The sequence below is a fragment of the Plectropomus leopardus genome, chromosome 2, assembly GCF_008729295.1.
Source record: "Plectropomus leopardus isolate mb chromosome 2, YSFRI_Pleo_2.0, whole genome shotgun sequence".
Lineage (NCBI taxonomy): Eukaryota > Metazoa > Chordata > Actinopteri > Perciformes > Serranidae > Plectropomus > Plectropomus leopardus.
This window is the reverse complement of record NC_056464.1, coordinates 28,896,494-28,923,864: the sequence shown is the minus strand read 5'-3', so window position 1 is coordinate 28,923,864 and position 27,371 is coordinate 28,896,494. Positions and strand designations below refer to the sequence as shown.

General features: G+C 40.0%; 2 protein-coding genes across 2 annotated transcripts; one reads left to right on the top strand and one right to left on the bottom strand.

The window, feature by feature from the left end:
- Nucleotides 1-5,403: 5,403 nt before the first annotated feature.
- On the top strand, nt 5,404-9,936 carry LOC121958575 (green-sensitive opsin-like). Its single transcript, XM_042507592.1, has 5 exons — nt 5,404-5,767; nt 5,888-6,056; nt 8,094-8,259; nt 8,608-8,847; nt 9,838-9,936. The coding sequence occupies exons 1-5, from the start codon at nt 5,404-5,406 to the stop codon at nt 9,934-9,936; spliced, it is 1,038 nt and encodes a 345-aa protein (XP_042363526.1).
- Nucleotides 9,937-16,448: 6,512 nt separating this feature from the next.
- LOC121958566 (green-sensitive opsin-like) lies at nt 16,449-19,075 on the bottom strand. The gene is made up of 5 exons (XM_042507581.1): nt 18,691-19,075; nt 18,303-18,471; nt 16,994-17,159; nt 16,641-16,880; nt 16,449-16,547 (listed from the first exon to the last, which is right to left on the bottom strand). Exons 1-5 carry the CDS (start codon nt 19,073-19,075, stop codon nt 16,449-16,451), a joined length of 1,059 nt encoding a protein of 352 aa, XP_042363515.1.
- Nucleotides 19,076-27,371: the final 8,296 nt, after the last annotated feature.

Genomic DNA, 27,371 nt, shown 5'->3' with positions numbered 1-27,371 from the left:
ACACAGACGGATCTCGACAAGTCTAATAGCTTTTTTCACATGGACTTATAACAAGTATACAGAGTTTGGAATCGCTTGGTTACATATGGTAGGGCCTCCAAGAAATACTGCAATCAAGTCACCTATTGGGAAGAGTATGATAACACTTGCACTGTATGCAAAGCACTAGTTTTATTTATTTTTATTTTTTTTTACAGCAAACAGTACCAGGTAATTCTGCTGTTCAAATAAAGGAGCATTTCTTCTCACAGCCAGTAAACAGAATGTGCTTTGTTATCAGGAAACCACTCCAGCTGGCCCCAAAGAGTGCATGGAGCTATTTTTTTTATTCCTAACATCATCTTCATAAAAGCATTTATTTTGTTCTGCTATATTGAAACGCTTTTTGGGGGGGTCAGAAATAATTTTCTTGGCCAATTGTAAATATATTTTATAAATGCTTATGACATTGTAAATGTAGGTAAATAAATGCATGCATCCAAATGTGTCTGTTTATTTTTTTATTTCTAAAACAGCTTTTATTAAAACAGCATCTTTTGTCCTTTTCTGTCTGTACATCCCTGGTGGAGGAATTATTGAGATCTTTTACTTTAAATACTACTGTTACGACCCAGCTTGTGAAGGATAAGGGAAGCATTATGAAACAAGATGTTTTTGGTAAAGTTATTTATTAAGAAAGGAAGTTAGGCTTACAGTGACAAACAAAATGAAAGGCAAAACTAACAAGGAAAATGGGTTGTAGGTGCTATTCATATCAAATAAATAAAGGTATATAAAAAAGGGGCTCTTCCAAACAAGAGCTGCTAATCTTATCTACTAAAATCAAAAGTGGAAATGAAAACCTACTGTCCTAAAGGTGGTGAAAAGGAAATACAAATTAAAACACTCTTTACACCTAGTGTGTCCAACAAAGTAAATTCTGTCAGTTTTCTTAAATCTAATGTCTAGCCCAGCCCCATAAATACTTAGTTATCAGTTAAGTCTAAAATGTCTTTATTAAAAGGTGAAGTCCATCCATCCATCCATTTTCTATCGTTTATCCTGGGTCGGGTCGTGGGGGCAGCAGCCTAAGCAGGGAATCCCAGTGTAGCAACTGTGTCAAAATGCCAAAACTAAATAATACTGTTTGTTTACCAATTGATAGTATTATTACATTGTAGGTTGTGTAACACAGGAACGAGTTGGAGTAGGCTAGAAATCAGAAGTTTAGAGTTCGCTCAGGGAGAGAGTAGACAGGAGACTTGACTTGCTGGTGAATGGTACCATATATAAGAAAAGAATAACAATGACATGCAAATATAAAAGTGCAATTATATACAGTGCGTACGAATGGCCACTCAAGGTAAGATAGTTTTCAATCACTCTCATGTGCACATAGTTCCTAGGCACAATAACAAAAACCAAAACCAAATGACAATAACACACAAGAATCGACAAGTTCAATCTCTGGGATCCCGTGCTCACAGGAACACTACATAGTCCTAGCCCTCGAGCCCACCCATAGTTCATTCAAAAACCCACGTCTGGGTTTGAGGAGTATTGTTGAGAGAGAGAGTTCACGGAAAAATGTGGTTGTGGGGGGGATGAGCAATGGGCCAAGGCAAGTTGAGTGAGAGATCTTATCTCGGCTACAAGGAGCCCCTACCGGTCCGGCAGGAGGAGGATGATGCTCAACGATGCACCGATCATTAGGCTCTAGGCCTGTTCCACTAGCTCGCCATCATCATCTTGAACCCGGTCCTGAGAACAGGGCCGCAGCTCACATCAGTTACAATGTACATTGTTAAAATAGAAACTCTAATGTGCACATATACCTTACCCACAGTACTAGCTGTACTACAGTTTGCTTCACAATAGCCAATCATCATAATAACAAGTCATAAATACATGTAAAATTGTCTGGTAGACGTGCTCTATCAAATGCAGTATCATGCAGTATCAAATCAATCAATAATAATCAGTGCTTAAACAAATGCTTAACAGGTTTAAAAACTCCTATAACAGCAATATATTTCCATGACATTCGTTCATCATTTCATCGTGTGTGTTACATTTTAAGAAAACCAGGCACGTTGTCAGTCAATCAAACCAAGCTAACCGCGTCATTAGAATGAATGGCGTCGGCTAAGCTAACGTTGGCATATAACAAACAATTGACTCACCCGGTCCAGTTTGTGCTTCACACACTCATTCGTCACGGGTATAAGCGCGGTAGGGAACTCCTACAAGTTAAGACAAATGCCCCATGTAATGCCAACTGTTATTCAAGTGCGTAAAATACCGAAATTGCATTTGTACAGACCTGTAGCTTGTGGTGTGTGCAGCCTCCCCACTGCTCCTACCCAGACTGAACTACCGCGGCATACTAATCGGACGCGGTTGGTCGCGCCGACCCTCGTGACCGTATGACGTCACCCACACACTCCATTACAATTGGTCAGCTGGCTCAGGTGACCACCCCGCGATATCGATAGACGGAAGTATCGCGAGAGATAACAAGATTTGTCACCTGGGTTACACCAGACTTCCCTCTCCCTGGCCACTTCGTCCAGCTCTTCCCGGGGATCCCGGGGCGTTCCCAGGCCAGCTGAGAGACGTAGTCTCCCCAGTGTGTCCTGGTCTTCCCCGGGGTCTCCTACCGCTGGCACATACCCTGAACACCTCACCAGGGAGGCGTCCGAGAGGCATCCTAATTAGATGCCCGAGCCACCTCATCTGGCTCTTCTCAACGCGGAGGAGCAGCAGCTCTACTCCGAGCTCCTCCCGGATGATCGAGCTTCTCACCCTATCTCTAAGGGGGAGCCCAGCCACCCTACGGAGGAAACTAATGTCAGCCGATTGTACCTGTGATCTTGTTCTTTCGGTCACTACCCAAATCTCATGACCATAGGTGAGGGTAGGAAGGAAGATCGACCGGTAAATCGAGAGCTTTGCCTTTCGGCTTAGCTCCCTCTTCCCCACAACAGATCAGTGCAGACTCTGCATTACTGCAGATGCAACAATCCGCCTGTCAATCTCCAGCTCCATCCTTCCCTCACTCGTAACAAGACCCTGAGGTACTTAGACTCCTCCACTTGGGGCAGGATCTCTTCCCCGATCTGGAGAGTGCACTCCATCCTTTTCAGGCTGAGAACCATGGCCTCGGATTTGGAGGTGCTGATTCTCATCCCAGCCGCTTCACACTCGGCTGTGAAGCGATCCAGTAAGAGCTGAAGGTCATGGCCTGATGAAGCCAACCGGACCGGATCATCTGCAAAAAGCAGTGACCCATTCAGGTCACCAAACCGGACCCTCTCAACGCCCTGGCTTCGCCTATAAATTCTGTCCATAAAAGTTCAGAACAGAATCGGTGACAAAGGGCAGCCCTGGCAGAGTCCAAAATGAAATGAGTCCGACTTACTGCCAGCAATGCGGACCAAGCTCTGGCACCGATCGTACAGGGAATGGACGGCCCGTATCAGGGGGTCCGATACCCTGTACTCCCATAGAACCCCCCACAGGACTCCCCGAGGGACACGGTCAAATGCCTTCTCCAAGTCCACAAAGCACATGTGGACTGGTTAGGAAAACTCCCATGCACCCTCAAGGACCCTGTCAAGGGTCCAGAGCTGGTCCACTGACATACAACATACAGGCACTGAGCCTGGGGGCAATAAGCATTGCTGCCCCTGCCTGGCGCCTGGGAGGAGATAGAGTTAGGAGATAGAGTTTTTACCCGTAGCTGTGCAAAAGCATACAAAGTCTCTCTGTGGATGTTCACAGTGTGTATTTAACTACAGAAACATATAATTTTTATAACACTGACACTATGACCTGACTTTAACTGCTCATCATGGTATTAATATATTACTACATAATACTACATACATATTACTATGCTTGATAATACATATTTGAAAGGACTACCATATGCCTTAGAGCCTCATTGCATATTTTTTATATTTATAATGGTGACCTGCTGCCTTAATTTTGTGTTTTCCTTTACACAAATTAAGTCATATTCACAATAAATTGGTCCATAAAAATCCATTAAAACTGTGAAAAAAAATGTTGGATGCAAAAAAATTCCACAGAGAGGATCCCCAGACCCTTGACTTTATGTGTGTCCTTGCAATGTTAAAATAAAATATGTGCCCTTGTTGTTAGCAGGTACCACAATATCAACATTTACTGACAAAAATGGATGATCTAGTTTCAGCCCCTCCTTGTTTCGTTCTCTGTGTTCAACTGACCCCGAATGAGACAAGATAAATGACATAAGCAAGCCAGCTAGCGCACCCTGCAGTCTCTCTGCCTCACTTCCTACCAAGGAGACCACTTGACTGGTGGGAGAGCACGCAGCAGCTCTGGTGATACACCCCTTACATACTGTGTGTTACAGCTACAGTTGCTGACTTTTACCATTTTTTTTTCTATTTCCTGATACTGTCTCTATATTTCAAAAAAGTACATCAGACAGATAATCTGGAAAAGAATGATGTTCATCTTTCTCATCCTGCTGCTTCTAATAGAATTGAATGCAAGTCACTAAAAACTACCAATCAGAGCCAAGTAGTCTCTATCGCATCTGTCAATCATGTCCATCACAGCTGGCAAACTGAGCAGTGCATGATTGCCAGATGCCTTAGAGACTGCCCTGCTTTTATTGGTTGCTTTCGTCCATGTGCAGTAATGCCATTAGAAATGGTACAAGCTAATAGATCAGGAAAGGATTTCTTTCCACAGATTATCTGTGTTCTTTAGTGCTGTGTGAATATAATGGATGTTTCAGCAAATACAAACAGAATATTTTTTTGTAAAGTCATCAATCACAGCTTTAAAGCATCCAAAATATAACACCCAAACAACCTTTCTAAAAATGTTAATGATTAGAAATTAGATTGACTTTCTACTATTTGTTTAGAAAAAAAGTGGTTTCAAAAAACAATAAGCGAACAGGTTAAAAAATATTGAGAATCTACTAGGTTGGACACTATTAATAATAAATAAGTAATTACTTGAATGTGTGAGCAGTCGTCAGTTGTATGTAGCATATAATGATTCACAATATAAAAGTTAGAAAGAAAGAGAAAGTCTTTGTTTCTCCTGAGCAGAGATTTTTATATTTCTCCAGGTAGATTTGACATTTTCAGTTTAAAACTGTGACAGACATTTAAAAAAATAAACGAAGGAACAAACAGGAGAAAAGGGATTTTGACACTTGCATAATTAGGCTCCACACCTCGACAAGGTAATGACTATCCGTGTTAATAAGATGAATTACTGAGGATTACAGGAAAGATTTATTCTCAATCCTCACCTAATCCACCTTTTGGACAGTATAAAGCTTCACCCAAGTTCAGCTGCAAAGGGGTTTAACACTGTGACAAACCACAGACAGTCAGTCCTCTCAACACAAGCAAGATGGAGAACGGCACAGAGGGCAAGAATTTCTACATCCCCATGAACAACAGGACGGGGCTTGTGAGGAGTCCTTTTGAATATCCACAGTACTACCTTGGAGACCCAATCCAATTCAAGCTTCTGGCTGCCTACATGTTCTTCCTGATCTGCACTGGCTTCCCCATCAACTTCCTCACTCTGGTGGTCACAGCTCAGAACAAGAAGCTCCGGCAACCTCTCAACTTCATCCTAGTCAACTTGGCCGTTGCTGGACTGGTCATGGTTTGCTTTGGATTCACCATAACCTTTGTTACTGCTATTAATGGCTACTTTGTTTTCGGACCGACGGGTTGTGCCGTTGAGGGATTCATGGCTACCCTGGGAGGTATGTTATAGGAATTTTTTGTAACAGTGCGAATGCATATTGTTGTTTTTTACAGTACGGCCTGAAATATCTACTGCAAAGCTTAAAGCACAACTTCAACCATGTCTTTGCTTCTTACAGGTCAAGTCGCTCTCTGGTCACTGGTCGTCCTGGCTGTTGAGAGATACATTGTCGTCTGCAAACCCATGGGAAGCTTCAAATTCACTGGAACTCACGCAGGAGCCGGAGTCGTTTTCACCTGGATTATGGCCATGGCTTGTGCCGCTCCTCCATTGGCTGGCTGGTCCAGGTAAATATCACATGCTAAACATCTGTGCCCGCGCTAAAACAGAAGCATACAGAGAAACACTAAAGGATAGTTTTACATTTTTGTGGTCTGCCTTAAAACACTCACATACCCACATGTTTTATGAACCAGTCCTTGATGACTCTAATTGTTAAAGCATGGGCAGAAGGAACTTGATAGAACTAGCTATCTTTTAATTACAGAAATATGCAAGTCAGCTTTTAGTAAGACAAAAATGACATATGCCAAAATCTTGGGAAATCTAAAAATATGACATATATGCAAATTTCAGCAATATATTAGTTTTGGGTCTTCTATATCAACCATAGACTGTATAAAAATGCGGATTTAGCATTGGCAACATCACTCTCTGTTTTCTGAAGGGGTTTTTAAAGCTTCTACTTTGTCTGAGTGGAACTGAAGAGAGATGAACAGGAAGCTCAAGCACAACACCTAACTAATGGACTTAGGGTATTTTAACACCTCATGGTATTTTCACACCTGTGCCTTTCAGTGCGGTTTAATCCAACTTGGGTTCATGATCCGACCTGAATTTGATCCAATCTACTGAGTTTACCCTTCAACAGTTCCTGTAGACAGATGCTGTTAACATGCTGTCAGTTAACATGTCTTTATACACGCTGAATAACAGCTCTTTACTGATGCTCAGTCATCTGAAGGCAACACATCTTCTTTGCAAATTGTGAAGCAGCACAATATTTTAAAGATGATTCCTCAAAGTGCACTCTGCATTCTGCTGGCTTAGTTTTGCCTGGCATATTGCCTATGTAATTACCACAGTTAAGAGCAGGTGCCAACTACCTACAGAAATATGCTCTAGCCCAGAACACAGGACCTTTTTTTCCCAGATTTACTTTCTTGCTCCTGCCACATCTGACTAATAAGCATTGAAAATATTACGAAAGTAAAAGTAAGTAGAATCAAGAACATGTATGCAAAGTACGGAAGCACAAACAACAAAATAGTAGCTAGCCTACTTGAATAAAACCCTATGCAGATTTTCTTTTTTTTTGTTGCAGTGAATACCATGCAACCCAATGTCTCAGGAATGATTAGAACCAGTAAAACTTAGACAAGCCACAAACTAGTAACTCTATAAAAAGAAAAAAAAAACTTAAATCCAAGATTCTGCTTCTTCAAAGTTGTTACCATACCCTTCAGATGTCCTTCAATCAGCTAAATGGAGTTTTTAACTGTCTAGGAAACAGTTTCAGTTCAATACTAATACTTGTACATAACCTACATAATCAAATGAGATAATCAGTGAAAATGCTTTCTATTTCTATATCTTAATGCCTGTTTTAGCAGTGGTGCTTATGGGAAATGCAGTCCTCATTCCAGGTAGCACAGGGGACACAAAAGTCAACACAAAAATACATTTCCTTGTAGTTGCTTTAAAGAACCAATAGTAAACATACCTTGTGAAACACCTTTTCTATCATTATATATTATGATTATATATTATGACTGTGGACCATTATAACTTTTTTATAAGAAGCTTTTTAATGTTGCAGGTGGTTAAAGTGGAACTCATTTGAACTATTTTTTTTTCCATTTTTTTGTTTAATCTGTAACAATGTAACAATAACAGTTTTACAACTTGATCATGTGTTTCTTATTTGAAATAGAAATTTGCAAAGTAACCAATACGTATTTCCCTCTGAAAGCATAAGTATAAGTAGCATAAAGTGAAAGTACTGTACCTCAAAATTGTACTTAAATTATTTGAATGCCTATGCATTCAGTTCTATTCTACCACTGCACTTTTTCCACAGCTGGAAAAATGAGCTGTTTGCAGAACGATTGCAAGAATCAGTTCTGAAATTACAGTAATCTGTGAGAAAAGTGTTGTTATAAAGTGTTTATCTTTATCTTAAAATATATTGGAGAATGTGTACTTTTGTACACATTCTCTTGCTGTGGTACTCTAAAGAAACCACAGCAAGTTTCCTTTCCAGAGCTAATCGATTATTCTCTTTGGGTTGATTATCTCCGCTGTCCCACTCTGTCCTCACACAGGTACATCCCCGAGGGTCTGCAGTGCTCATGTGGACCTGACTACTACACTCTGGCTGCAGGCTTCAACAATGAGTCATACGTCATGTACATGTTCTGCTGCCACTTCTGCTTCCCAGTTTGCACCATTTTCTTCACTTATGGCAGCCTTGTGCTCACAGTCAAAGCTGTAAGTTTTTTTTCTCACCTGTACTTTACTATAATATCAGTCTATCACACTATTACTTGTTCTTTGTGTTTTTAAAAAACCCTACAATTATTTTAATAGTAGTTTTGCACCTTTCTGTGCTGTAATGTGTCTTTAACAACACAGAAAAGCTCGATACAAGCTAGATTGTTTAATATTACTGTTGAAATGTTAATCACTTTTCCAAAGTAATGCTACAGTCTTCATTGTTATAATGTAAGAAATTATTTTAAAAGCAAAACTACATAGGAAGAAAACGGATTAATTCAGTGTACAGAGTGTGTGTGTTTTACTAATCTCCTTCCTGCATTCTGTTCCAACACATTTCAGGCCGCAGCTCAGCAGCAGGACTCAGAATCCACTCAGAAAGCTGAGAGGGAAGTGACACGTATGTGCATCCTGATGGTGTTGGGCTTCCTGGTGGCTTGGACTCCATATGCTAGCTTTGCTGCATGGATCTTTTTCAACAAGGGAGCTGCTTTCACAGCCACAGCCATGGCTATCCCTGCCTTTTTCTCCAAGAGCTCGGCATTGTTCAACCCCATTATCTATGTGCTGATGAACAAACAGGTGAGTTTATTGCAACTGGGTGTTGACCCCTCACTGCAGAAACTCTCCTCAGGAGAGATTGACCAAAGGCTGATAAGTCACCCTTTATAAACAGTTCACAAGCTTATAAATAAAGTGTTTGCTAATGCCCTATAGATCAATTATAAGCCATTAAGGTAAAAAAAACAAAACTTTGTGGCACCAGGATAATAAACCACTTGATCCACAGTTGTCTAACGCAAATGCATAACTGTAATAATAAAGGCAAATAAACATTAAGTCTGCAGTTACTACTTTCCAATAAACTAACAACAAAATTCATCTGAAATTATAAATGTTACTGGTAAATTGGTAAAGTGTTTTTTTGGAGAAAGATGGACACCAGCCACAACCTGCCAATAAAGTTTTTCTTTTTGATTTATTATAATTAATGCATAAAGCATTCATAAATGAGGTATTAACCTTTACTAAAGATGCTGGTCACAGTTTATATAGTCTCATTCAAGATTCAAGACTATTTTTTTGTCCCTAGGGAAATTTTACTTTGTGATTACCTATTTTATGTCCCCCTATTTAGCATTTCAAACACACTATGAAGTAGCAGTATGCAGATAAAAGCGTTTATCATTTATGTCCTTCTGTGGGCATTCAAATATGGAGGCTGCTTTATAAACATAATGAATAACAATATAGTAGAACCCAGCTGTAATTATATTGAATATGTCTTCATTTAAGAGAAGTAAACATTTCTTTAAAACACACACTCTTCAAGTGTGTTATAAGCACTGATTTAATGTTTTGTGTACTGCTTATAAATACTAAATAGGGATGCTTTAAGCTGATCTGAATTTGCAGCATTGCCTGAAAGCACCAGAAGAGGCAAACTATTCAGACTAGTGCTCATGTATTCATGAAACAGATGTTGCAATTCTGAATTCTTCCTTAAAAATGTTAATTGTACAGTTAAATTTTGGTCTGATATCTAACCACTGCATCTTTTCTCCTTCCCAGTTCCGTAACTGCATGCTTTCTACAGTTGGAATGGGAGGCATGGTTGAGGATGAGACCTCAGTATCAACCAGCAAGACAGAAGTCTCTTCTGTCTCTTAAGAACAACAACTTCACAACTCCCGACCTTCTTTTTTCTGATGTCTTCCTGGTTTTGAATGTCTGTCTTGAAATGGAAATGAATGAATGGATACCAGCGAATGATATTTTCTGCCACAAATGGACATTGATCTCAGAAAACATGCCTATCGCAACATTTTTAATGTGCACATTTTTAATGTGCACATTTTTAATTTGAGTCTGTGACAACAACTGGACTCCAGCGCCATATCTCAGCTGAAAAAGGATCAAGCAAAAAGAAGAAAAAAAACCATCTCTGAAACACAACCTGAGGTGTTTTTTAACAATGGTGATGGGTATGTTTGGATGTGCGAGTGGGTGAGAATCATCTTTGTATATTTATGACATGGAGAGGTTAGCATATCTGTTGGCCTCTGTCATAATATTCTGTATATATTTTATAAACCCGAAAGTGTAGAAAAAAGTTATTAAATGCATGCATGAAAAGAAAAAAAAAGGTTGTTTTGTTTTGTTTAATATGTAAACAGTTGAATTTACCTTAATTGAAAACTGAGACTTAAAAAAAATGGTATTGCACTGGTCTTTGTTTGCTAATAAGAATCAGTTAAAGGGAGCCATGCTCTTAATTTAAAAAACCCTAACAAGACAACGCAGATTTTATGTGATGAAATTACATTTCCGAAATAGAATTAAGGAAATATGTAAAACAGATGTAGGAACTGAGTAGATTTCTCGTAATTCTTAATTCATTAAATTACTAGACAGATGCACATTTTAGGTAAATCCAGTAAATCAAATACCTTATTTTTTACTTCTTTAAATAAACGCAAAAATCTTATAGTAATATATTGCCATGGATTTAAACTTTGGCCATTATCAGACAATTTATATCATGGTAAGACAGCAAAAACTTTGCAGATAACAAATGTATAGCTCCTCACCCTTTCATTTTATTTATCACTTTTAGGCCAGAGAAGAGAAATATATATTTAAAAAAATGACTGCATTGAAAATATTCATAAAGCGTTAAAGTTTTATGCATCCAACCCCGTGTCAGTGGTTAAACAGTTCATTTTGTTTAATTTTTTTCTTTACAACTATAAGTAGGTCAGGTGCAAGGAAGGGATCAATTGAAAAAAAAACCACAATGGCAAACTAAAAAAGAAGAGCAATCAAAAGGTGTGAATTTAAAACTTAGTACAAGCCATTAATAAGTAGATTACCTCCGCTGTACCCTAATAACAGAGTAAAAAAGAAGTAGTACAGTTGGCTAACACTGAGAGGTCAACAGTCACTGACCTTAATAAGAGTTACAAAAGATACTGTAAAAAGTCACTGGGATTATGTAGTCAAAAAATCATTTGGAACAGGTAAAAGGTACCCCAGATAACTACATACACATATTAAGGTCACAAAGGCCCAGCAGGGGATGTTCTTTCCGTGTCCAACCCTGCCCTCCTGCTTGGGCTTAAGCACCATCTGAGAGGTGTGAAAAAACCGAGACTACCAGCACTGTGGACATTTCAGCTTCTCCCCTCTGGTCGGTGCTACAGAGCACCATACACTACAACAACACACTCAAGTACAGTTTCTTTGAACTACAGCACTATAGCTCTGCCATGGAAGGTCCAAAAACATTTCCAGTGGATTAACACTGCAATACTAAAAACGCTGTGAAACTAAACATTGGCCCTGTAATAATATTCCCTATTTTAATAATACATAATATCTTAATAATATCTTATCAGATATGATCACTATATGACCAGTGTTTCCTCTACTCTCATTTAGGAGTGGCGGCCCGCCACTCCTAAATCCTACCCGCCACTGTCGTTTTTTTTTTGGTTGTTTTTTTTTTTTTAAATTGCAAATACACCACCGCCGCATCACAGCACAGTCCTGCACTGCGTCCGTATCTACTCTTTGGGGTAGATACCACCGCCCCCTCCCACCCCCCAACAGCACTAACTGGTTAATTAGCTACTCGCATCCAGGCATCAGGTCGGAGAGTCAGAGGAGTGTCGGCTTGAAAACAGCGTGAAACTTAACGGAGAAAAGGTAGACTTATTAGCTTAAGAAAACTTATAATAGATTTTATTAGTTAAATAAACATTCGCAAAATATTGATGGCCAGCTAAGGTTACGTAGCTTAAGTTAATTGGCCCGGTGCCAACTCAACTCAGTGTCGCTAACGTGAGTAAACTAATTGATAGCATTAAGCGATATACACGCCATGATGTATTTTTACATTCAGCCTTTTAAAAAGCGATTTTCATGCCAACCATTCAATAAAAAGGGGCATTATGCTGGGCATAAAACTAAAATCTGCAGTCAAGTGTCATTTGTTTACGCCGCCACGGCTCCCCGAGAGCCTGCCCCCGCTGCTGAAAAAAATCCTAGAGGAAACACTGTATGACTATATGTTCTGTATTGGTTTGGCAAGAACTACCCCGCAAATTTCAAGAAACTGGTCAAAGGTGACAAGAAAATGACCTCAAAATTACTGGAAACCAAAAAAAAAAAAAAAGGGGGGGGGTGGGGGTGGGGGGGTCATTTTCTTGTTTATTATTGTCTTTTAGTTGTCTTTGCTCATTTTCATGTAACTTTTGACTAATTTCTTTCTCATTTTTGGGTCATGTCTTGTGAAGTTGCCCATTGCCTCCTGCCCATGTTTTTGAATGAATTTAAACCAGTCTGAACAGGTTTCCAGGGGTTAACGAGTTGCTTATAGGCATGCATATTAGTATCATATAGGTTCTATATTAGTCATTAGTATTTTAAGGCATGTGTTAGTGTTTTTTTTCTGCATGACCATATTCTACAATTACTGGGCCATTGACTAAGAATTTTCCTTCAATAACCTCCCAGTTACTGCCAGTGTTGGGGAGTTACTAGATACATGTAATCAAATTACAAACTAAATGTAACGGCTTTAAATTATACTTGATGAAAAGGTAGTTAAATTACAGTTATTCATCAAAATGTTGGTGATAACTATGTGTAAACATATTGTTTTCAGTAAAAAAAAATGTATATGTAGATTATGACATTCACCCCTGCCTAAACTACCACCTTATCGTGGTGGAAGGGTTTGCGTGTCCCAGTGATCCTAGGAGCTCAGTTGTCGGGGGCTTTATGCCCCTGGTAGGGTCCCCCATGGCAAACAGGTTCTAAGGGAGGGACCAGACAAAGTGTAGCTCACCAGACCCTTATGATGAACAAGACGAATGGTCTAGAGTCCCCCCCCCAGCCAGGCCTGGGGGTGGGGCTCGATGACAACGCCTGGTGGCCGGGCCTTTACCCATGGGGCCCGGCCACGCACAGCCCCAAGAGGCGAGATGGGACCTCCTGCCCATGGCCATAGGGGTCAGGTGCCGTATGAGTTGTGCCGTATGAGTTGGGCGGGGACCTTGGCGGTCCGATCCTCGGCTGCAGAAGCTAGCTCTGTGGACGTGGAATGTCACCTCTCTGGTGGGGAAGGAGCCTGAGCTGGTGCGCGAGGTTGAGAAGTTCCGACTAGATAGATTCCGCTGCTGACCTCGACTCGAAGGAATACTTCGAAGACCTCCTCAATCCCACCGACACGCCTTCCGGTGAGGAAGCAGTGCCTGGGGACTCGGGGGTGGGCTCCTCCATCTCTGGGGCTGATGTTGCCGAGGTGGTCAAAAAGCTCCTCGGTGGCAGGGGGTGGACGAGGTCCACCCGGAGTTCCCCAAGGCCCTGGATTTTGTGGGGCTGTCGTGGTTGACACGACTCTGCAACATTGCGTGGACATCGGGGGCAGTGCCCTTGGACTGGCAGACTGGGGTGGCGGTCCCTCTTTTTAGAAGGGGGACCAGAGGGTGTTTTCCAACTACAGGAGGATCACACTCCTCAGCCTCCCTGGTAAGGTCTGTTCGGGGGTACTAGAGAGGAGGGTCCACCGGATAGTCGAACACCGGATTCAGGAGGAGCAATGCGGTTTTCGCCCCAGTCGTGGAACTGTGGACCAGCTCTGGACCCTTGGCAGGGTCCTTGAGGGTGCATAGGAATTTGCCAAACCAGCCCACATGTGTTTTGTGGACTTGGAGAAGGACATTCGACGTGTCCCTCGGGGAGTCTTGTGGGGGGGTTTTGGAAATATGGGCTTTCGGACCCCCTGATACGGGCTATCCGTTCCCTGTATGACCGGTGTCAGAGCTTGGTCCGCATTGCCGGCAGTAAGTCGAACTCGTTTCCGGTGAGGGTTGGACTCCGCCAGGACTGCCCTGTTCATAACTTTTATGGACAGAATTTCTAGGCGCAGCCAGGGTGTTGAGGGGGTCCGGTTTGGTGACCTCAGGATTGAGTCGCTGCTTTTTGCAGATGATGTGGTCCTGTTGGCTTCATCAGGCCGTGACCTCCAGCTCTCACTGGATCGGTTCGCAGGCGAGTGTGAAGTGGCCGGGATGAGAATCAACACCTCCAAATCCGAGGCCATGGTTCTCAGCCGTAAAAGGGTGGAGTGCCCTCTCCAGATTGGGGATGAGATCCTGCCCCAAGTGGAGGAGTTTAAGTACCTCGGGATCTTGTTCACGAGTGAGGGATGGATGGAGCGGGAGATCGACAGGTGGATCGGTGCAGCGTCTGCAGTAATGCTGACTCGGCACCGATCTGTCGTGGTGAAGAGGGAGCTGAGCCGAAAGGCAAAGCTCTCGATTTACCGAACCCAACCCTGGATAAGCAGAAGAAAATGGATGGATGGATTATGACATTCATTCTGTTGCTTTCTTTTGGCAGTCTATTTCTGGACATATTTCAGCTTTATTGACCAAACATTTATCAAAAAGTAATCACATGTAATAAATTAAGTTTCAAAGGGTTAAATGTACATTTTGTAATATCTGGACATCATTTTTAATCTAAAGCATTCAAAAAATGAACTACCCCTATAACCAGAAAGTGAAGAAGTAACACCTTTGACATTATGTCAAAGACGCCCATGTGTTGTATTGCAGAGATATCCACTGCCAGGCAGCCAGGGACGGGCCGTCCCTTCTGTAATAACACATCCTGGCCTGAGAGGCGATAGTGAGTCACTGTGACCTCTAGTGTGCTGCTGGAGAGGATGAAGAGTTTTAGTGAATTATATGATGTGTAAAAAAACAACGGTGGCAGTAGCTCCAGGAAAATTAAAGTCACCCCCATCGCAAGCAGCTCCCGAAAAGAAGCGATGTAATAACGAGCAAAACTAGAGTAAATACTGGTATAGCTTTTAAACAACAGCTCTTGGAGAGTAGAAAGAGTTAACCTTCTTGAAAGTAATATCTAATGTTGGCTATTTACCGAAACATATCTTTAGTAACTTTGTGACAACACAAACTGTAGGTTTATAGCTCGCATAAACTTTTCAAATGGTGTGATGTTGCTGTTTTCTTGTTACTGTGGCGTAGCTAAAACTGAGCTCAGTGAGCTATAAAGTAAACTATACAAAACACAACATGTGAGGATCATAAGACAGCACCCTTATTTTGACCAGCTGTATTCTTGCTCTGCTCTCAGTTATGAGTTGCCGTTATTTACGACTGTTTACTGTTATAAGATTAGGCTTGGACTGGATGGCTAGTGATTACAAATAGGTCCTTTTAACATAAAACACTGTTTTCTGAGCCAGTTTATCTGCATGGCCAACAAGACTTAAAGCAGCCTGGTGTTTGGCATTCCTGCTCTATTCCTTGTTAATTGGATTAACCTGATCAAGCTTTTACTATATTCTTTTTTGTCTCTGCAGTGCCGCAATCTAATAGCCCTAACCACATGATCCTATGGTGCCTCTTGTGGGAGCTGACAGCCTCCACAGGCAGGATGCAGAAACTTTAACAAGAGACACTCCATCAGCCAGTCTTTCGCTGAACATCATCAACAGGAGAAACAGAAGCTTCTCTGTAAGTTTCATTAATCCCATTTAAACACCTTTTTTTAGTATTGGCTACCAATTAACAGCCTGTTGTTTGAAATGAACTCAATATGACAACACATTTCCATGCATGCATTTATTTAACTAACTTGATTTTTTTTTATATATATATATATATACAATGTTTACAATTCATGATGTCCAACTCAACAAGTGGCAAAAATACAGAGTACAAGATTGCTCAGTTTGAAAATGCAGTACAAAATGTGCTCCCGCTGATGCAAGAGAGAAAGAGAGAAAAATAGTGGCATTCAAATATTTTTCTGTAAGGATGTTGTGTAGATTCAATTGTTCCAAATAGCTGAAACATTTTAGGGACAGCTGTGCCTCTGACAGCAGGGGGAGATAAAGTGAGCATCCAGGTACATAACAGATCTTACCATTATACTTGCAATGATTTTGAATTCACATCAAAATGACAAACAATTTGCAATATCCTTCAAACGAAAGATGCAGTTCATGAGTTTGTTGCTGTAGCCGTTCATCACAGGTCAAGTAGTCCAGACATCCTTGAAGTTCACTCAGTCCACATCCAGGATTATTCCCGATCAAAGAGACAGTAGAAAGTAAAATGTCCAGGTAATGAAAATGTCTATGTTTAAGACACAGAGGACACTTCTGTCTTGCTGGTAGAGACTGAGGTCTCATCCTCCACCATGCCGCCCATTCCAATAGTGGTCAGCATGCAGTTACGGAACTGAAAAAAGTGCAAAAAAGGTGTTGAAATAATGAGCGTGTGATGTGCATATTGGTGATTTTAAATGCAAGAGATAAATTCACATGAACCAACCTGTTTGTTCATCAGCACGTAGATAACGGGATTATACAGGGCTGAGCTCTTTGCAAAGAAGGCGGGTATAGCTGCTGTCAGAGCACTGAAGGCAGCTCCTTTGTTCATGAAGATCCAACCAGCAAAAGAGGCATATGGCACCCAGGCTACCAGGAACCCGATGACCATCAAGACGCACATGCGTGTCACTTCCCTCTCAGCTTTCTGGGTAGACTCTGACTCCTGCTGCTGGGCTGCAGCCTAAAGTGTTTGAGACCAGTAAACACCATCAGTATTCACCGAAGACCTTTACATGACAAGCAACTACAGAGTATTTCTCAGAGGTTTAGCTCTGAGGTAAACATTTCACTTACAGCTTTGACTGTGAGCACAAGGCTTCCATAAGTGAAGAAAATGAGGAAGACGGGAATGAAGAAGTGGACGACAAACATGTATATGACATAGGATTCGTTGTTGAAGCCTGGAGCCAGAGTGTAGTAGTCGGGTCCGCAGGAGCACTGCATGCCCTCAGGAAGGTACCTATAAGGTGTAATAAGAGAAATTATTGTAAATCAGTAAGATTTAGTCAAAAAACGAGCTCTGCTCTGTGCACTCTGCGCTCTACACTTCTGTCTTTGTTTGAAGCCTGAATGGTTTGTTTGAGTGTTTTTTGATGTTTCCAAATCTTAATTGTCAGTTTTTTTAAATTTAAGGTCATATTTATTATGTTCTTATATGTATTGTGTTTTTCATCACATCCATCATCATATCATCATATCCAGTGTTGTAGATAAGGGACTTGATCCCTTTAATTAAGTCAGCCTTTTATTTACGGCCAAGAAAGTTCCCCAAAGCCTCTTTAATACATCATTTTCCCCCTAATGATGTATATGTCAGCCTCTCATATGATGCCGTTTTGAACATTCGTTCCACATTGATTTACAGTGTCTTAAAGTCTTCCTTCAGCCAGTTATTGTGGCTGCACTTAGCCAGAGTCTCCAATGTTTAATCAGTTTAGCAGGCTGTGGTATTAAACCAAGAAGGGTTGTAGTGTTAATCAGTTGTACTTTTACCATCTTAGAAAAACTAGATCTCAAACTTGGGAGCACAGCATATGCTGTGTGACAAAATACCTGTTTGCTTTCTCATATCTCCAACAGGTATTATTAACTCAAACTGTGCTAATTTACTTTAAGTCCTCAAGCCTCCGTTCAGAATTTTAAAAAAGATGGAGATATGAGTGTGCTCTTTATGAGTATTTATGACAGTAAGACAGGGTTTGACATTAACTTTTTCTGTCCACCTTCCGATTTGGCTGATGGATTCCAAAATCTACCAGCCACTCAATAGATAACCATTGTTTTTTTGAGTTAAGCAAATCTTGCAGCCACTTGGTGGCTGGTGCTGCAGCAAGATATAATTTTTTGACCACGGCCGAATTTTTTCCCCAACCTGTTTTAAAACCTTGAGATTGAGCGCATTAGTTTCCAAAATGGTGATGCTCCACCGTTAATATGGCAGTAGCTGTGGAGTTATTCTTTTCAGAGTAATTCTTTTCAGACTCCACTGTCTCCAGTCAAGTCAACCAGGTCTCGAACTCCTGATTTTACCCAGTATTCCCACATGAATGGCTTTAGACAAGCCAAGTAAGTAAGTAAAATGACAAATAAAAGTGTGAACTACCTCGACCAGCCAGCCAGTGGAGGGGCAGCACAAGCCATGGCCATGATCCAGGTGAAAAGGACTCCGGCTCCTGCGTGAGTTCCAGTGAATTTGAAGCTTCCCATGGGTTTGCAGACGACAATATATCTCTCAATAGCCAGGACGACCAGTGACCAGAGAGCGACTTCACCTGCAGAGAGCAAAGGCATCAAGAACTCTTTGGTTGTTGGATGTTTAGACTGAATGTCCGATGTGTGTTCAGATATCTTAATCAATGTCAGGTTGGACTTGCTTGAAATATGATTGCATGAAATCGAGTTTCATGCAATTAAAACTGCTCTAGAAAATTCAGGGTAATTTTGAAAAAAAGCTGTTCAAGCAGTATAAAAGAATAAAGTTGACTTCATACCTCCAAGTGTGGCCATGAATCCCTCAACAGCGCAGGCAGTTGCACCGAGAATGAAGTACCCGTTGACAGCAGATGTAATGGTGATGGTGAATCCAAAGGCGCACATGATCAGTCCAGCTACAGCCAGGTTGACCAGAATGTAATTTAGAGGTTGCCGGAGCTTCTTGTTCTGAGCTGTGACCAACAATGTCAGGCCGTTGATGGGAGTTCCAGTGCAGATCAGGAAGAACATGTAGAAAGCTAGAAGCTTGTATATCATGGGATCCACCATATAGTACTGTGGGTACTCAAAAGGACTCCTCACAATCCCAGTCCTGTTGGACATGGGGATGTAGAAATTCTGGCCCTCTGTGCCATTGGGCTCGATTCCTCCGTCCCATGCCATCTTCACTGGTCTGTTTTTCTGCTGAGCTTCTTCAAATAAACACTCAGGAGTGCTGGTGAGCTCGACACTCTGAGAGTTGTGGAGTCTGGTTTTTATACCCCACCGCTAACCCTGTCGTGAATTTGCCAAAATGGGATTAAAGGACTGTGAGGGAGTGCAGACATCAAAAGAGGACAGTAATTCAATTTAACCAGGGATAAAGAGGCTATGGCCTCAAGTGATTTACTCCACTTTCCAGGTAGGGGAACATTCTCCTAATCTTGACTAATGCAGCCTCAAGGAGTTTTCAGCTGTTTTGAACTGCATAAACTGATGAGACCATCAGTGAAAAGATTAGCTAATTGCATTTACTAAGCATTTTTTAAATCAATAGATCATTAAGAAATCTGATAAAAACTGTAAAATAGACCAACAGTTGATTTCTCAATCAAAGACAAACCCAGGTGTTGAAATCCTTTCAGTTTTAGATTTATTTTGGTTAATTGTGTTGAACATTTTTGTGTTTTCCCCTTCTGTGCATTTTTTGCATGTGTTTGTGTATTTCATTTTTACAGATATGGACCCAGCATTTTCATGTTGCTTTTAAAGGTTTTCCTTCAGTTTTGTCACCTTTCTACTGTACATTCTGTAAAGTAAAGATGACTCATTCACTTTTAGATATGTTGCAAAAATGCACATATTCAATATTCAACTGAACAATGTAGAGTGGTTTACAGTAAAACTGAATCTTTAAAACTACAATATATTTTATCTTGTCTATTGTATGCAGAAGGAACTGAAACATGAAGAGCAATGGTGTCTTAGTGTATACAGACAATGGTTTTTTTTGCATTTTGAAATGTAGATATGGTATTTTGTTTTTAAAAAACTGTAGTTTTGAGCAGAAAATTGACTAATTTGCTAAATATATGATGTATGTTTGTTGCTATGTTAGCAGTTTTGGTAAGGAAACCTAAGTACCATGTAAATGCTTGTCAGTGATTGACAAAACTGTATTACCTGTGTCTGATTCTTGGCAAAATCAGACAAAACTATTGAAAGCGAGCATGCTTGCGTTTTCCCTGGCAAAGTTTTGCTGAAACAAATTGGAAATCCATATCTGTATCACTAGTCAAATAAACACTTTTCTCTCTATCCTATTGCCAGTAATATGGACAGGAAAGCTACTGCATGACTTTACAGCTTTCCCTTAATTGTTTGACCACATTATGCTGAACGGTTATGTGTTTATTCTTTCCGGCCAGTAAGTCTCCATAACGTGGCTATCATTATCCTGTTGGATTAACCCGGTCTCACCTGTGGGTTGACCTGGCTGTGTAAAAGACTTACCTAATTACTTTTCTTTCATGAACCCACAGCAGCACTATTAGAGACTAAGAATATATCAGCATCTGTTGTTTATATGAAGAGAGCCCATTCTTCAGCTTCAATAATCAATCTCTGAAATGAATAATACATGATGATTGCAATGATTGTAAGGACCAAAGTGACGTTAGAAACAGGAGACTGAAGACGTGTTTAAGGTACATTATCTTGGCAAAATCTAAACAATAATTTGATTATACTATCAAAGGCATAGAAAACAACAATCATAACAGCTCTGGCAAAGGCATTCATGAAAGGTGAACTCAAGACTCTGAAACAGTAGTAACCACTGTAGTCTGCAGAAGCTCAGTCTGTGAGGACCTGGCTTGGGAACTGGAGGGTTCTGAGACTCTGTACAGACCAAGTACAGAGTGTGGACCAGTAGCTGAAGAGAGAAAGATGCCAGTTCAACTCCTGGCCATTGCCTGAGGTTCCTTTGAGCAAGGCATAAAATCCCCAACTGAATGAGGCACTTTTCCATGGGCAGCCCCCTCGCTTTAAAAATAAGACACAATGCACTTGCTTGCAATTAAACTTTTTGAGACTGGGTGTTGAATCCTCAAAGTGGATATCATGATCAGGACAGCACTTCAGTTATAGCTGTTTCGGGCCAGACGCCGTTCTTCAGCATGTACATTTGGCAATATCACAGAGAAAGCCCGCAGGTGGTGTTAATAATATGTCCATACATGAAAACACCTAGAGTGCATCCCAGCAGGAGGAGCAAACATTTTTAAAACACAGAATCACAGTAATATGTATTTAAATAATAAAGGAATAAAAAATAGATCAATAAGTAAATAGATAAAATAATAATTATATCAACAAAATCAATAACAATAACAATAATGATAATAATAAACAAAAAAAATCTCTCTATTGATGCATGTATATAAGTTCTCCTTATGCATGTGTTTATATTTTATGACTATGTATGTGTGTGTGTGTGTGTGTGTGTGTGTGTGTGTGTGTGTGACGTATAGAAATAACAACAGGGTAAAAAAATGTCCCCCTTGGTGCTTAATAATTATGTCTTCTTTTCCCATCTGCAGGATCAACACATTGGATATTCTAAAGATATGAGGGCATTGTGCTGACAGTCAAAGCTGTAGGTAATTTTGATTTGTCACTTGTCACTGAAGTCAATCTACTGGTGAGTCCCGAGCTGACCCTCACAGGCAAACTGAGTTTGAAGGCATTAACAGATCCCAGTCACGTCCTCACCTATCTCGATGAATATCTATAAAGAAAAAGGAATAAACAGTGGTCTGTGATTGGATCGATTTAATAGAGGATCAATTCTGTACTTTAATAACGCTTTATTTTACTTTTATTATTCACAGTTTACTGTAACATAGACATTTAATATCAGTGATCAATTAAACTGACAAAATTAGAAATCGGGAATTTGTTTGAGGATAATCTAAAACACATTTTCAGTTTCTAACACATCATTAAAGATATACTATGCAGGATTTGTAACTGTCTTTTTATTTTACTTTGTTCATGGCACAGCATTGAGGTGACTTTATAAAAAGGTAATGACCATATGCTAGACTGTAAGCAACATGCACCTAAGAAAAAGCTATAAAAATCAGGGACACAGCGCTGACAAAACACATAGATAGTTAGTGAGAGGGAATTTTTTAGCTGGCTGATACTATATTGTGTTCAACAGTTACCAACACTTCATACATAGTGTGGCTTTGATGTGTGCCCTGTACTTTGCTGTTTGATCCAGTCAGGTGTAATTAGGCTGTTGCACTCGCCGTGAGTGCTTTTCTGTGTGTAAGTGAATTGCAGGCCGTAGCTTTGGTTACCGATGGTTGAATGTGGCATGCAATGATGTCGCATTCACCCATGCATACACATTCATACTCATGGTGACCGAGCATAGCATAAAAGGTGACACCTGCTACTCAGTTTAAACATCCACTCGCTCTTACACACTGATGGAACAGCCAATGGGGACATTTTGTGGTCCAGTATCTTGCACAAGGATGCTTGATGTGGAATGAAGAAGTTTGGGATTGTAGCGCTAATCTTTAGATTATTGGCTGACCTGCTTAGTTAGTGGATTTGCTCTACCTTCTGAGCCACAGCCCTCCTTCGACTGTGTACAGAGATTTAAGGATGGTGACTATGAAAAACGAAAGTCCACAAACCAGTAGGAGACATTGGCTATGTCTGTTATTTGTACACAGTATACAAAGTACAAGGCACAAAGTAGATTTATTGATATTTTTTTTAAAACATAGTTTAAAAGTGAAATTCTTGTTCCCCAGGTGATAAGCTGGTGGTTCGGAGGCAGATACTTCTGTATCTTTTTCCATTTGGCAGCAGGGTGAATAGACTATGGCTGGGGTGGGTGCTGCCTTTCAGCATCCTTTGGGCTCTGTGCAGATGCCTCACTTCACTGACGTCACTGATGCTCTGAAGATGGGAACCAGTTATACCCTTAGCAGTTTTAATCACCTGTAGAGCCTCCCTTTCCTGGGCTGTGTACGAACCATGCCAATTTGTGTTTCCTGTCAGTATGCTTTATGTATGCAGTATGTTATAATGCACAGGATTTGTGTGTCTGTGTGCACCCAAGAACAAGCGTGAGTGAGATAATGAGTGAACCAGTGAGTGAGTGAGTGTGACTCACTGTGCAGGATACTAACAAAGCCTCAGTCAAGCTAAACCTGCTGAAATGTGACTACACGTTCTACTATGATGGATACTTTATTGGCATTTTCTTGTAATGTGTTTTACTGTTCTATATAGAATGGACTAGATCATAAATACACTATGAAAAGAAATGTACTTCTGTGTTCATTTAACTCTTGAGCTCTAAGTTTAGATTTGATCACCTGCTGTTTAAACCAAAGTATCAATTCACAGATTTGTGATGCTGAATATTTTAAGTTAATTACCAGCATTTGTATTTTTAAGCCTGCTGTGACTGCTGTGTTCAGAGGTATTATGTGTTTTGGTTTTCCATGTGTCCGTTTTTCTGTTGGACAATCTCTGGCATGCCTTATTTCAAAAATGCCTAGGGGTATCCACCTTAAAACTGTGGTAATTGTATAAATCTGATGTGCATCTGGACTGGATTGACAATATGTAGCTTTTCCATAGAAACATCCATATTAGACGCATTGTTTACAGTCATTGTGACGTGTTTACATTTATTAGTGTAGTTTCCCCAGATCAAGTTAGTTTAATTTCTGTTGTTTAAAATCTTACAGTTTACCCCAAAAGACTTTAGAATTATCACAAAAATGTGACACCAGCTATTCTTAAATATGATAGTCCTATTGCCTTTAGATTACATCTAGAAATTTTAATATTGCACATTTTGTGTCACCTCCTGATTACATTCTCATCATTCCATTTTTGTGTGGCAGAGAAAGTCTGAAGTGTAAATAAAAGACCTCAGGTCGCAAACATTGACAGAGGTATGTCATCCTGCTTTAATCCCTTGTAATAATCTGTGTGAATCCTCTTAAGCAGCACATTAAACCAGAGGGCATTCCAGGAAATGCGGCTCAACCAATTAGTCATGTTCGGTTAACGGTAAGTGTTTTACACGAGTGCACAAACACAAGTTCACAGATATAATAATATGCAAGACAGATGGCAGACTTGCTCACTATGTGAAAGCTTATTATCTGAAGACTTTATTAGATGCAAACTTAATTATTGTATTATAGTGCACTGGGAAACACAAATAAAAATGTGATGTAATTCTTATATCCTAAGTGGCTGCAGAATAATATCACTGCCGTTTAAACATTGAATTATTGGTGTGCATGAGATAAATTGTGTCACGTACAGTATCTTCACGTGTGAGTAAATTGCCAGTCTGAATCAGTATTTTGGGTTACATTTCCTCCAAAGCTGTACAAAAAAATCTGTGAACATATGACATAGAACTTCACAGACACACTCCTAGTTTTAAAAAAATTCACATTATTCTTGCAACATTTTTTATGTCATTGTGTTTTAAGCCCACTTGTTATTTACTTTTTGTCAAATCATATTTAATATATGTTGATTTATTTTATGTGCTTACCTTGAACTCATGACTAAGGAGATATCTGGACCCAGTGGTTGGACCATTTGGGAACCATTGGTATATTGGTTTTAAATTTTGTAGGTGTTCATTAACTGATAATCATGCTATGTAGTTTCAAGAGCAAGTAGGCCTACGTGCTTGCAGCTATGATTTTTTTTTGCAACAAAAGTAGTAGGCAGTCCTCTCCTTCTCTCTCTGTCTACACATGCAAAACTGTTTTTTTATTTATTTGCAAAAGCCTAAATGTTATGTTGGCATCATCTGTAGTTGTCAAAAACAATGTTTTCATATGACTCTGAAACACCTCTGCAGAACGGACCTTCGACAATTAATAGTAATATTTAAATGTGAAATAAATCATCTCACTTGCAGTTCAGATTATAGTTTCAAATGAAAAGGAAAATTAATTTTTTTTTCATCACATAGGTGAAGAGAAAAAGTGCGCAGGGGTTGGTTATATGGCAAAAATGCAATCGAAAAACTCTTGAAGTGCCTGTATAAAGAAATGATTAGCCCTATTCATAATCTGCTGTGGGAACCCTGCAGACAAGAGACAAAACTCATGTGTGACATAGTATTTCTGTGATGGTATACCACCCCCTTGAGGCCAACATCGTTACATTAACCTTAACATCATATCTGCAGTGCAGCATGCATAGTAGCCCATGTGGTTTTATGAATCATAAAGGAACACGCTTAAAAAGGAAAAAATCACACATATATTCTGCTCTGGTGGAATAAACTATGACATGTGTATAATGTAAAGAGAACAAAAGCTTATGGTTTTATTTAATTGTTTGCTGGATCCTCTGTAGGAGAGCTGAGAGGGCAGGCACATAACGCCCCCTGCAGGTATCTGCAAGGAAGTAAAATGTTTGCAACATTACAGTGCACAGTATGCTCCACATTGTACTCCATTTGTAAATGAAAACCAAGGCTGCTTCATGCTCTGCCGGTGGGAAATGGAGAAATGTCACACACTGCAGTGTTTAACATGTTGCAGCTCACAGGGGATTAATTACATATAAATGTACCCTTCTTCCACACCCAATAGTCCATCTATTTCATGATGTAGCCCTTTATTTCCTGCTGATAACCTGACCCTAATTATCATGCTGCGGGTACACACAGTGTAATTTTCTTCAAAGAGCATGCTCTGGACACCTGCATGTGCTTAGTGTTGCTGTCAGGGGGCCGGCTAAGACTAGAGTCGGCTCTCTCTGTTCTAATTGCTTGGTTCACAAAGGAGGAGCTGCATGCAGAGGTTTTAATAACAAACTTGGGAATGCACTGGATATATTTCGAGGCTAATTTTCACTGTGAAGAGGCCAGAATTCACCACACTAGCTCTGCTGAGTGAAACAAGCAAGGGATCTTGCATAATGAGATTTATTAATGAGATAGCAAGAGCTTTCTGAAATTTTCAGATCATTATTGTAAATATAATTGTTTCATAAAGAAGGTCAAATGATGGCTTTGGCAAATTTGAAACCACAAGTTTACCATAAAACATCAAGGACAAAAATGAAAATAAGTGTTGGACTTGATTTTGTTATCCTTGACATTTTCCTATATGTGAGTGAGTTTATGTCCTACCTTTTGTAATGACTAAAATACTGAGCAGCACTAACAGTTCTAGTGTCGGGCATGACATTTAAAGCTTTGTTGAAAAATGAACAATTGCAGAGAAGAAGAAAATCAGCCTAATTATGACAGATTTTGAAACTGTAAATATCAGCTTGCTCCAGAAATTTTGCTTTTTGTGTCTTAACAGCAACAGCAGATGATGTTGAGAACAGAAAAACATTCATATTTGTAAAGCCCAGAATATAGGGTTTTCCTAATACACAGCTACACCTTAAGACCCTCAAGAAGAACAATTATCAAATAAATAAATAAAATAAATAACTTTTGCACAACTGTTTTCACAGACTGTTCACTACTTATTAGGTGTGCCCCTTAAAATCAATGAAGAACAGGACGTTTATCATTATGTCTGAGCATCACAAACACAATTTTTTACTAAATTGCATTTTTGTGTACAATGTGCTACTTTGAACCTAGTAGTGCTTTTTAGGTCTGAGGAGATTTGGGGGCCGGAGTCATGCTGCTTTGATCCACAGCCAAATACACATCTGAGTGGGTTTTTTTTTTTTTCTTTGAAAAGTGACTCGTTTAACAAAGGAGGAGCAGGGCAAACAAAACGAAAAAGAAAAGTTGTGTACATGTGTTTTCTTTCATTAGTTAACTTCACACACTGTTAAAAATTGTTTACATTTCGTTTCGTTTTTTTCCAGTATGAGCGTGTTTTGGTAAAGAAAGACAAAAAAAGAACCGTTTGTTTTAAACATAAAAGAAATTCAACCCAGTTGTCAGAATAAAAAGTTTTGCGTATGACAAATACATCTGTACATTTCATCTGTAGGACATAATTTAGATTGCATGTAGACCTATGTGAGTTTTTTGACCAAGCGGTGGGGTACAATGGTGGACATTGTAAAACGTCAGGCTGTTTTTACTTTTCCCCATAAAAGTAGTGCACCCAACTTTATTCGTATCCCAGTATTTTTTGAAAGGCTATGATCACGTGACAACAAGGAAGTGGTTTCAAAATGGCCCATGTTTGTAACTTGTAAGGGAGCAGGTTGCGGTGGCGGATGGGCCACAAAACTCCAAACATTTCCCCGAAAAACGCGGACTTTTCCTCGGGACTTCCTCTTGGAGACTGTTGCAGAAGCGTGTGAACTTTTAACGAACTCTGAATCATTTTAAGGTAAGTCCTCGTTGAGTTTCCCTTCCTAAAACTAACCCCAGTAACGTTTATTGTCTAAACCCAATCTCCGTGAAACTACGTTAACTACGTAGCGT